Raw genomic sequence first — 12,106 nt, 5'->3', positions numbered from 1 at the left:
GCCCACCAGGGGCTCTGTACTCGGTGGTCGTTGCGGCTTTTTCATCTAGCTCTCACCAAACTCCCGAACGCATTGTGGTTCTGAGCATTTACAGGCTGCCGTGGGTCTAGTGGTCATGTTGTTATCGCCTAAATCGTTCATAAAATGAGCTGCCATTCAAATATTTCAGTATTATCTGGCTTTTCCCACCCCGCAAATCTTTGTTTTTGAAGTATGGTGTGTTCAGGAAGTTTCAGCTAACTTGAGGAACTTACTGCTGGGCTGTTCAGTTAATTATGCTGGTGTTGTTAATAATATACACTAATGTTGCTTGTCTGCATTCCATATTCTTCTTGCATTTTTGGAATATGTTTTCTTTTGGAAAGTGGTTTAATATTCAGAAACTGATTGCAAAGTCTTGTTTTGAGATATGATCCTGAAACCCCTTTTCTGTGTAAGTGGTCCCACTTACTGGATTAAGTTTTTGTAGTTTTATGTCCTGGATCTGTATTTGAGGTTCTGAATTGCACACAAAGCCGTAGGAAGTGGTGGAAAATCAGTGAGGGAAGAGCAGGGGAGTCAGAGAATAATGGAGTAGGAGAATAACTGCACACTGCTGTTGAAATAGAAGTTTCATAAGTAAGAAAACAGGGTTTGCTTCTTGTATTTTCTCTTCCTCTTTCTTACCTTCCTACTTTGCCCTCTTCAGCTTTTGTTTCAGTGCATTACTTTGTACTAGTACAGATTTTGCAGGTCAGTTGTTAATCTTAAGCTTTTTTTTGTCTGTCTGTCTACTTGTCTTTGGGATGACTGTGCCTAATGGCAACGGGACCAAAGGTGTAACTGCAGTGGAAGTGAGTTCTCTATGGTTTAGAAGCTGCGCGTATGGATGACTTAAAAACTCACTTAATTTTTTTCTCCTTGTTCCAGATGGAAGAGTTCATGGTTTCTGGTTTGCATAATAGCAGAGGCTGAATACGCATAAAGGAGACTATAGTGCGGGTGAGAAGTGTCAAGCCCCTTGCAAGGCTTTGCTCTGTATAAAAGAAGAAATGAATCCTACAAACGATGATCAAGTGTTTGGGACAATTTTTGACTGGGACTATCTCTTATGGGAAGTTCGTTTGACATTTTTAGCTGCTGGTTTTTTAATCTACTTGGGAGTATTTCTTCTGTCTCACTGGTTGTCTTCATGGATAAGTAGCACTTATCGTGCCTTGTATGCAAAGGAGAAGGTGTTTTGGAATATGGCGGTCACACGTGGTGTGTTTGGACTTCAGAGTTGCGTTGCTGGGTTATGGGCTTTGCTCATAGATCCTGTTTTTCATGCTGACAAAGTGTATTCACAGCAGAAGTGGAGTTGGTTTAACTGTTTAATAGCGGCTGGATTTTTCTTGCTTGAAAATGCAGCTGTTCACATGTCCAACGTTATTTTTAGAACATTTGATGTGTTCTTGGTAGTTCATCACTTGCTTGCTTTTGGTGGCTTGGCTGGTCTAGTAATTAATGTGAAATCTGGACATTATCTGCCTTTGATGGGAATGTTGCTGGAGATGAGTACTCCCTCAACATGCATTTCCTGGATGCTTCTAAAGGTAAGAACGTGGTAATTCTCAAATTATGTTTGTAACAGTTTTCATGCATCTCGCTTGTCCATAGGTAATCTTGTGTGGTTTGTCTAGATAGCTTTTCAGCAAAACTGCGTTCATCTAACTGATGATATCCATGATAACCTGCTGATGATATCCATGTGATAACCTGCTTTTGTCGTGATGATATCTCTATAGTCCTCCATATAGGTTTCTGTGTGATGCTGTGTGCATGTGGATAGTGAGATGGTATAGATTCATTCTGAGTTTGGGATGCCATATGCATGTGGAATATCATAGGTTTACATGGAAAAAATGCCTGGGAGCATGTGTACGTGAAAGCTGGATATTTGCATTAGTTCTACAGATTCCTCAGTTCCTTATCTCGAAGTAACAATCTCACTTCTGCATACTTTCTGTTCTTGTTTTTCTAGGCTGGCTGTGCCAATACCTTCTTCTGGAAGGCAAACCAGTGGGTGATGATCCACCTGTTTCACTGCCGCATGATTCTTACTTACCACATGTGGTGGGTGTGCATTTTCAATTGGAATTCTGTGATGGAAAATCTGGGACTTCTTCATTTTATTGTTTTATTCTCGGGATTATTTGCTGTTACACTAATACTTAACCCATACTGGACATACAAAAAAACTCAGCAACTCCTCAGCCCAACTGACTGGAACTTTGAAAATAAAGCCATGGAAAATGGAACATTAAATGGTGAAACACATCAAAAGAAGAGCATATAACACTGAAACAGCTGTTTCCTAGTAAGATAGTGGGAGAATACAATGCGAAGTAATTCTTTGCCCATGAACTAGAAACTTTTGCAAGAAGCTCATTAACACAGTGATTCCTTGCTGGTAGTATTCTGTATGCATCAGAAGTATTTAAAAGCGTTGTTTGTGTTTCATATGTGCATACACATAAGATCTTCAACTTCTTAGTAATGAATTACCCTAACAGTTTTGTAAGGTAGGACAGTATTTCATGATTTAGTAGTGACATGCTCTCTAATGGTATCCTTTGTCCTAATGCTTCAAAGTGGCTTTACAGTTAATTTGTCTATTAAGCTCAGCTTGAATCAAGTTTAGCTTGAATCGTATTTCTCATGTGGTGGAGATACTGATACTGGAAATTATGTTAAGTTATTTATTAAGATCAATTACGACCCAAGTTAGGTATGCATGGGTACCTAGTTCCTGTGTGCCATTAAATCATTCCAAGTGGCTGAATTGGTCACGTGGCAGAATGCAGTCATGGCTGGGGTTTGGGTTGTTTTTTTGGTTCTTTTTTTTTTCTTTTTTCTTCTAAGTGCACTTGAGGAAGAGGAAGATAATTGTTTGAGTGTTCACTGTCGAAGTGAGCTGTAGTTTCCAGGTTGCCCTCAGTATGGTAGGAGTTCATATCCACCACAAACTTTCATGTGGGGATGCAGGTATTCGTTAAGACACGTGGTCTAGCTAGGTAATCATAGTGGTTCTTTCTGGACTTTAAATCAATGAAATGTAAGAGGCAACAACAGAATGTTTGGCTCTGTTTCATCCTTGAAAAGATTGCTGGTTGGTTGATAAAATTATTTTCTTTGTAGGTCCCACATGAGTGGTCATGCAATTAGTTCCACTAGTCCTCCTGTTATGGTTCCTCTCATTTTTGGAAATTCTCTTAGTTTTAGAATCTGAGGTGACTCCACTGTGGAGGAAAGCCCATATCACCTCCTTTAGGAGTTCAGTTGTTCTTTTAGTATTTTTATTTTACTTAGAATAACATACAAAGTGACGCTAACAATCCTTTGCACTTTATCTGCCACATCACTAAATCTTTCCTTGACGTAAGGAATAGGGTTGCTTTTTAGATAGGGGCTTGGCAAATTGTGGTGGATGTTCTCCCAGTAATAGTCTTGGTCTGACGGTTCCTGGGTGAGATGTTGGACAGTGGACGAAGGTATAAAGATCACGATAGAAGACAGTGACGCCTAGTGGCAGGAGAGCCACAAAGATACTAATTAGTTTTGGTGCACTGAACTACTGAGATAAAAAGCCTGTCGTTTGAAACTTTGTCGTATATTGTGACGTGACTGCTGCAAAGATTTATTTTCCAAAGTAGTAAGACTGGGAAAGCCCAAGCTGTGAAGAATTTTAGGTCAAGGCATGTGTTAGAGGCTTTGTGTACTGATCGGTGGTGGAGCACATTGTTTTAAATGTGTAAGGGAAGCTCTGTTTGCTGTAAACAAGCCCATTTTATTAATTTTTGGTGGGAATGTCTGATTTTGTTCTGAGCGAAGGGAGGAAGCTAGTGTTCAGGTTGCTGTGTGCCCTAACTCACTTTGTGTGAGCACAGAGTTGAAGAGCTGCTCTATGAGGGAGAGGAAACTTCTTACTATGAGGTCACAAATGTATAGCCAGATCTTGTTGATAATGATGAAGTGGTGAATATCTGAAATTGCCCATTCACTACTAGGCTGAGAGGGTCATAGTAATTTTACACAGCAATCCTATCTGTTATCCTGCTGATATTCAATAGAGAAAATCTAAATTTTGTGCTACCTTCCTATTTCTAAGCAGGCCAGAATGAGGTTGCAGTGTTTTGGCAGTGTCACCTCTCTGGATGCCATCCTATAGAAAAAAGCGTTCTCTAAAGCTTGAAATTGCGTACCTCTCCTGAGGGGCTGTGTGGGGGAGAGTAATGTTAAAAGTATTTTAGAAGAAAGCAGAGGGATGAATTCCTCAGAAACAGAACCCAAATATGTGATCCAAATGTATATCATGCAGAATCCAAACCTCACTTGGGGGGGAAGGCAGAGGATAAGTCACCAGATATCAAAATGATGGTGTGCTCTATGCAGCTTAAAACCTAAAGGTTTGGATTCGATAAGACAAGGTAATAATTATAAAAATCCCAGCTACAGAATTCTGAAGAATCCTAAGAGAAAACAGAAGCATCAGAAGAGAATAAGTTTGGGCCAAGTGTGTAATTCTTACAGTGGCTGGCTAAAGGAGGTGAAGTTTCTATGTGCTAAAATAAAAGAATTTGGAGGGTTGGGGTTAGTAGTGAATTTGAGACTGAAAAAAGAGATTAGGTGTGGTACAAGCAGACAGGTAGATAGTTATGTCAGTGGCACCAGACTTCAAAGTTTAATATTTTGTATTGTGTAATGTTATTAAGTGGATTTTAAATCTTTCATTAAAAGTATTTTTTACCATAATAAGGCAATCTTTTTAGTATGCATCTTAGTGTGAGTTTTTTCACACAAAGACTGTTATGGCATATCTCAAATCTTTTGCATGTCTTAACTATATAATTAATAATACCTAAAAGCACCTGTTAACCTGGATACTGCTAGAACAAGAGAGCTATGCAATAAAGCAAATAACAGCACTCATTTTATTTCTGTTGTTTTGAGGGGCAAGGGGATTTTACAGTCCAGCTAGAAATATAACAGGACATAAAAATACAGACAACCTTTCTTCTTCATCTTGATGGCCTAGAGTGGAGTTACTAGTTCTGTTACACAGAGCCTCTCTTTTTTTTTTTTTTTTTTTTTATACTCGAGTGTTTTCTTCACTGCCTTTTGGCTGCTCCCTTCAAGAGGATTTTCTGGTTTATGATTGTGGATGACTGTCTCATTGCTCTGAAAATGACTTAAAAAGCTCTCTAAGTGTGGGGTTTGGTGTCTAATTACTTTTACAACTAAGTGCTGCTTTTCAACCCAAAGGTAGACTAGCCATAGCTTGTTTATAAATTTTGTTAATGTGAAACTAATCCCAGTCCTCTTGGGCCTCTTTTATAAGGCCTCATCGCAATCCGATGTAGAAAAGTTCACAGTCAGCTTCAGTAGTGGCTGGGTCTAGGTCACAGGGTGTGCTGCTGCTGTGATTTGGAAAACTCTTGCATAGTATGTTTTTGGGTGAATTTTTTGTTTGCCTAGGTGACTATTGGAGACTTCATCCTGCTTTCTTGTTGGACAAGCTTATTCAAGGAGTGCTGTTTGTGTCACCTTTCTGGCTGAAGCTTTTTTTAAAAAAAAAAAACAAACAACCTACAACCCAAAACAAACAACAAACTATGATGGGCGTGGGGGTGTTTGGTAGGTTTTTTTTTGTTTTTTTTTTTAAAAGAAAAATGTCTGATCTAAGACACCCTGGCCAGGCATCTGGTTCTTACTGTCTTCAAACAGCATTCCTAAATCACAGTTTGTGTTTGCCTCCATTTGTGTCCTGTCTTTATGTTTTTTCCAAAACCTGTCATCGTTTCCCCTCCCACCTACCAATTTTTCTATAATATTTACTCTTACTTGCAGTACTGGTCATGATCTTGCAGCAGTCACATGATGACGGTGATGTCTTTGTCTAATAGTTTTCAGCACGTACTGTTGGGCCCTTCTTCCACTAAATACTCATGTCCAAATCTTTCAGGTTTTTTTGCTTTTTCCTGATAACACTGATTAAATATTGATGTCATGTACAATTATAAGACACCTTTCTTAACCTCAGGGAGACTCCCACTTAAAGTGAATTTAAAAGTGTTAAGCAAATTCAAGTCTGCTCTTGTACAATATAACGGTTGTTGAATGGTACAGCACCTTTACACTGTGTACATAAATAAAAGTATTTTATTGAATAATTGTCTACCGTGAGTTTCATTTACTGATGAAAATAATGCCTGTTATTTTTCACTTGCTATTTGTAGCTTAAACAGTTTTTGCAGTGCATGCACTAAAAAGGTGACTTGTTTATTTTGAAATATTGTGTTAAACTTGACAAAGGTAATGTCATATCCATGGAAATAGCTATAAAACCTTGTAAACTAATGTCCCTTCACCAACATTTAACACGTTATTAACATGAGCATGTTTAGTTACATGACAAAAACACTAGAAGCTGCGCTATATGTAAGTATGTGTTAAAAAGCATCACTTGGAAATGACCCTTCTGGCTTGTGTATTTGAAGTGTGTGGTCTATTTTTGCATTAGGCTCTAACTGTGAAGACACTTCATGGTTTAGTATGAGCCACCTTACATTTTTTTTTTTAAATTTGTCTCGTTGCTAAATAACAAAATACAATTCTAAGCATTGAATGTGTCTTGCATGGCGCTTTGCAGGAATTAATTCCTGATGATTTTTAGCATTAATGAGTTAAAGGAAAATAGCATCATTACTGGCATTTTAATTATTCTTGTAAGAATGCACTGTGTAAGCAACTGGCTGGCGTAATTTTGCTAGCTGCCTCTGCAGTGAAGTCCCCAAGATTAATTGAAGCAGAAGTAAGACGTTCATGTGTAAAGCTCCACTAACTATGGAATGTGTGTGGGTACAGACTGGGATGAGAAAAACAATACATTAGAGTATTTGTATGAATAAAGTCCTTTTTTTTTGTAAATAATCTGTAAAAGGAATTAAAATGTTATTAATGTTTTGCTATTTAGATGTTTTCAACTAATAGGTAAATATATTTTATTTAGTAGTTCTTACCATATTCCCAGAAAAGTATGAGAACATACTTACGCTGACAGTGTTATTCAGCGATTACAATCTTTGATCTTGTGTCATGGCACTGGTATTTAAGTTGATAATTCGGAACAAAAAATAAGTGATGGTCATCAATTAAGTAAATTATGCCTGTTGCTCTAGTTGTCAGCCTCCAGATGGGTTTCCAGTGTTGGAAGAGACATTGCATGCTCTGGATCTGATTGACTAGTTAGTGTGTTCTGCTAGTGGTAGTGCCACAGAGCAGAAACAAGTGTTCTTGCAGCACATTGTGCCTTCCTGTTTCCCCTAAGTGAAACAGTGCTGAGGGAGGTGGAATGACAAAGGTAATGATGCAGCAAACGTGCAGGGACGTACCAGTGTTCAAGGTGGCAGACAGGCCTAGCTTGAAAGGAAAGGAGTGGGGCCTGCGCACATGTCCACAACGAAGAAGCAAGGGAATCGGCTGTGCCGTTGCTTGCTGCTATCTGTGTGTGTGAATGCTCTGATGAGTCATGTTGGGTGGCTTCTGAGTCCTTAAGGATATGACCTGAGCCGAGAGAGTGGAAATTTAATACTAGCTTTATCAGATAAAGGTCATATTACTTCTGGTCTGAAATATTTATTTCCTCATATGATTCTCTTTTTAGCTGCCTCTACTCCTTTGAATGCTTAGTTCACATTAGAGTGCTGTATAAGCTGACACTGTTCTAACCAATATGTTCTCTGACATCTACTGTAAAGACTTGTGAGGATGTGCCTTGTTTTAGTACTGATAATTGATTGTGGCAGCTCCAGGTACTCACTCGGCCTGACTTCTGTGTTGCTATAGCTATGTAGCTCTGCAGCTTTCCTCTCCTGCTTTGCTACTTCTGCTGCCAAAAGCGCTTTACTGTGTGAACACTGCATTTCGTCACCAATGCTGTGCTCACTGAAGTTTAAGCATGGGGCTTGCGCTGACTGGGGGGAAAAATATACCTGAGAAAGGACTAATTTTGTAGAAGGTAAGAGGGTGGACTTTCCTGCATTTCTGGACCGTGCAGTTCTACTGTCAGGATCTTAAGAGTAAATCAAGGTGATAACTACGATACTTTGAAAAACAAAGTCATGCAGGCAAACCACAAAACTACAGAGAAGTGGTTTGCGTAGAGTAGACATGGAGCATTTAACAAGAGCTTGATCATCTTGTCTTGTGGGTCATATTTACAGGAAGAAAGTGTATCCTGGAAAAGCAGCAGCAGCCTTGCTTTGGAGTAATAGGAAATATGAAAAAAATGAGGAGGCTTTGGGATGAGGTAGCCGAGACTGGTTGTTACATTGTACAGTGCTGACCAGGTTGCAGTTGGACATTGGATATGTAGATTGTCTGATGCTTTAACTCTTCTTTTTTTTTTTTTTTCCTCAGCAACATATTGTTTTAAGTATCACTGCGACACTGGTTGAGGGTAAGTTTGAGGACCTTTTTTTAGGACATCAAAGTTCCCAAGCAATGTATTGCCCAAGGCTGAAGGAGCCTACAGTGTGTTCTAATTAGTAGTAATTTATTCTTGTATTATCATTGCCTTTTTATCTTACATAATTATTTTTTACCCCTGGAGGCTCTTTTGCATATTCATGAGCACAAATCAATCTGCTCTTTTATTTTCCTAGCCATCCTAATACTTTTTATTTGCCACTTTTCCCACTTTAATTCCTTTTTCTTAAATGTTGGCAGTGTAGAGCTGTACATAGTATTTCATATAAAGCCTTCTCAGTACCTTGTATTACACTAGTAATTCCTTTCTGCCACTGGAAATAGCTCTGCTTCAGCCCAAGGTTGCGTTTGTCTTTCACAGTTGCAACGCTACAGGCCTGGGGAAGAGTGACTGGAAAGCTGCCTGTCGGAAAAGGACCTGGGGGTGTTGGTCGACAGCCGACTGAACATGAGCCGGCAGTGTGCCCAGGCGGCCAAGAAGGCCAATGGCATCCTGGCCTGTATCAGAAATAGTGTGGCCAGCAGGAGTAGGGAAGTGATCGTGCCCCTGTACTCAGCCCTAGTGAGGCCGCACCTCGAATACTGTGTTCAGTTTTGGGCCCCTCACTACAAGAAAGACATTGAGGTGCTGGAGCGTGTCCAGAGAAGGGCAACGAGGCTGGTGAGGGGTCTGGAGAACAAGTCTTATGAGGAGCGGCTGAGGGAACTGGGGTTGTTTAGCCTGGAGAAGAGGAGGCTGAGGGGAGACCTCATCGCTCTCTACAACTACCTGAAAGGAGGTTGTAGCAAGGTGGGTGTCGGTCTCTTCTCCCAAGTAACTAGCAATAGGACGAGAGGAAATGGCCTCAAGTTGCGCCAGGGGAGGCTTAGATTGGATGTGAGGAAAAATTTCTTTACTGAAAGAGTGGTGAAACATTGGAACAGGCTGCCCACATGGTTTAGTGGTGGACTTGGCAGTGCTAGGTTAATGGTTGGACTTGATGATCTTAAGGGTCTTTTCCAACCTAAATGATTCTATGATTCTGTGACCTTAGTGCTTCATGGTCCTCCTGTGACAGTGAATTCATTCAAGTTTTTCCCTTCCTCAGCTTCAGAATGAAGCAGAGCCATCAGAGCGCGGTGAAATAACCAAAAGTAGCAATTTTGTGTTATAAAAATAACTTGTGTATATTACTGTACGGGGTGCAGGTGCCCAAGTGCTGGCAGCGGTGGCTGCAGGATGGCCTCTGTGAGGAGAGGCTGGGGCTGCCCCGTGCTGGACACAACCGGTTCCAGCCGGCTCCAACTGACCCACTGCAGGGCACGGCTGAGCCCAGCAGCCAAGGTGGTGGAGCCTCTGGGGAAGCATATGTAAGAAAGGGCAAAAACATGACACAGGCAAAATGAGGAGTAAGGAAAAAAGTGAGAGAATCAACTCTGCAGACAGGGAGGGAGAGGAGGTGCTCCAGGTGCCGGAGCAGAGATTCCCCTGCAGCCACTGGAGGATCCCATGAAGGAGCAGGTTTATCCTGAAGGACTGCAGCCTGTGGGAAGGACCCACGCTGGAGCAGGGGAGAAATCTGAGGAGGAAGGAGTGCGGAGAGGAGCTGTTATGGACTGACCACAACCCCCATTCCTCATCCCACCATGCCCCTCGGGGCGGGGGAGGCAGAGGAGTTGGGAATGAAGGAGTGAAGTTGAGCCTGGGAAGAAGGGGGTGTGGGGAGTTTTTTTTACTTTTGTCTTTGTTTCTCACCATCCTACTCTAATTTTAATTTGCAATAAATGAAATTTCCCCAAGTTGAGTCTGTTTGCCCCCTGACAGTAGTTGCTAAGTGATCTCCCTGTCTTCATTTTGACCCACGAGCTTTCCATCTTATTTTCTCCCCCTGTCCTGTTGAGGAGAGGGAGTGAGAGAGTGGCTGGGTGGGGGTCTGGCTGCTGGCCAAGGTCAACCCACCACAGTAAGTTATGGCATTGGCTGTACTATTGTTTATGTGCCACCCATGACAACAAGGAGCTGATGTAACACAAGGACTCTGGTGCTGAGGAATACTAAAATTTAGGAAAATCTGTACCTAGTCTGTCTGAATTGGCAATCTGAGAATTTGACTTGCAAAGACTCTTCGTAAGCAGAGAGTTTTTAAAGGCGTTCATAAGACAAGTTCTGGTGCTGGTAAAACATCACAGTATTATAAAACTCAGTTGTCAGGTTAACTGTACTGATATGCTCAAAATTGACAGACTGTCTCCCAGTAGTGGTGCTGGTGCTTCAGGGAGACCTGGAAGACAGGCCAGCAGTAGGCATCATATCAGAACACGAATGAGCAATGCTTTTATAAAACCAAATGTTATTTTGATGTAATAGTCTGAATTTAAGAAAGCTGTGTGGTTTGCCTTTTTAAAAAAATTATTTTTTATATATGTAAAAATTTAAAAAAGTATTGTCACTCAACCTTGTTTGGTAAGGGAAGTAGAGGGCACGTGTAACTTTACAAGGCTCCAGCATGAGTTCTGCAGATGCTCAAGTTAAGCAAGGCCATTGGATGTCCTGGCTTTGAGTGGTTTCTGAAGGATTACAGTAAGCCGATGACATACTGTCTTTGTGGGAGACATCGTAGAGAACAACAGGAGAAACAATTTCTGAATTTCCAGTGGATGAAAACTCCCTAAGAGAAAGTGCCAGCTACATCAGCTGGTAAGCAGAAAGAAGAAACTGAGAAAATCAGGCTTTACTGGATAATCTGATAACCTAAGTTTCAGTTATCTTGTTCAAATTTCATGCAACTTCTTGGAAAGCAAGCCATAGGAAGGACGTTGTATGTCCTCAGGTGTCGTACAATTTAAGTCTACACTGAACCACCCCAATTTCCAGGGAGAGAAAAAAGGAGATCCCTTCTCCACAGCACTGCGTCGCATGGGGCCAGGACACTGCTCAGTGTCCACAGTGTCCTTAAGATGCCCATTACATGGACTGGAGCAGATGTGTCATCTAGGGTAGCTTGGAGGTGAGAGGTATCTTTGCCGAAGCCTCAGTAAGCAGCAATGAGAGTAAGTAAATTCTGGTGAGGTCTCATTGTACATGAATCGCCAGTAAAACCAATTTGAATGTCATCATCTTAGGACCTGGTTATGAAAAGCATCATGTTAACTCTGGAGACAGCCATTATCTGTACTCTAATTATCGACAACTAATTATGGATAAATAATGAATTGGTGATTGCAATGGTAAGATTATGACTGCTAATAAGATGTTGCCTTAGAAAACAGTAGGAAGAGTGGAAGTTATTTTGGAAGTTAGTTTTGCTTTTTTGTAAGTTGATCTGCTACAGCTGGATTTGTCCAACAACGTTTCCCCAGTGACTTCTTATTGGAATTAGAGAAGGATATTAAAGTGTGGTCACCGGAATCAAAGAAGTGGTTCTCAAAGATCAAAAGGGTTCCGAAAAGGACTACAGGAAGGATTTGAAGTTAAGTTGAAATTAATGCACATGGATAATGAGTTGGCTGCCAAAAGGAGAAAGATATTGCTAGTAAATGATATTTTTAATCATGGAATTGAGCTAGTTGCACTTAGTCTAGATACGTGTCTGTTCTTTAACGTGGCCTCTAATGATAA

The 12,106-nt window shown here is 40.7% G+C and overlaps 1 protein-coding gene across 1 annotated transcript; it reads left to right on the top strand.

The window, feature by feature from the left end:
* Positions 1-913: 913 nt before the first annotated feature.
* Positions 914-6,188, top strand: CLN8 (ceroid-lipofuscinosis, neuronal 8). Its single transcript, XM_009288929.2, has 2 exons — positions 914-1,574; positions 2,003-6,188. Exons 1-2 carry the CDS (start codon positions 1,032-1,034, stop codon positions 2,315-2,317), a joined length of 858 nt encoding a protein of 285 aa, XP_009287204.1. The 5' UTR covers positions 914-1,031; the 3' UTR covers positions 2,318-6,188.
* Positions 6,189-12,106: the final 5,918 nt, after the last annotated feature.

Source organism: Aptenodytes forsteri, unplaced genomic scaffold, assembly GCF_000699145.1.
Source record: "Aptenodytes forsteri isolate BGI_AS27 unplaced genomic scaffold, ASM69914v1 Scaffold121, whole genome shotgun sequence".
Taxonomy (NCBI): domain Eukaryota; kingdom Metazoa; phylum Chordata; class Aves; order Sphenisciformes; family Spheniscidae; genus Aptenodytes; species Aptenodytes forsteri.
Note: the sequence above shows the minus strand (reverse complement) of the source record. Positions and strands in the feature narration are given on the sequence as shown.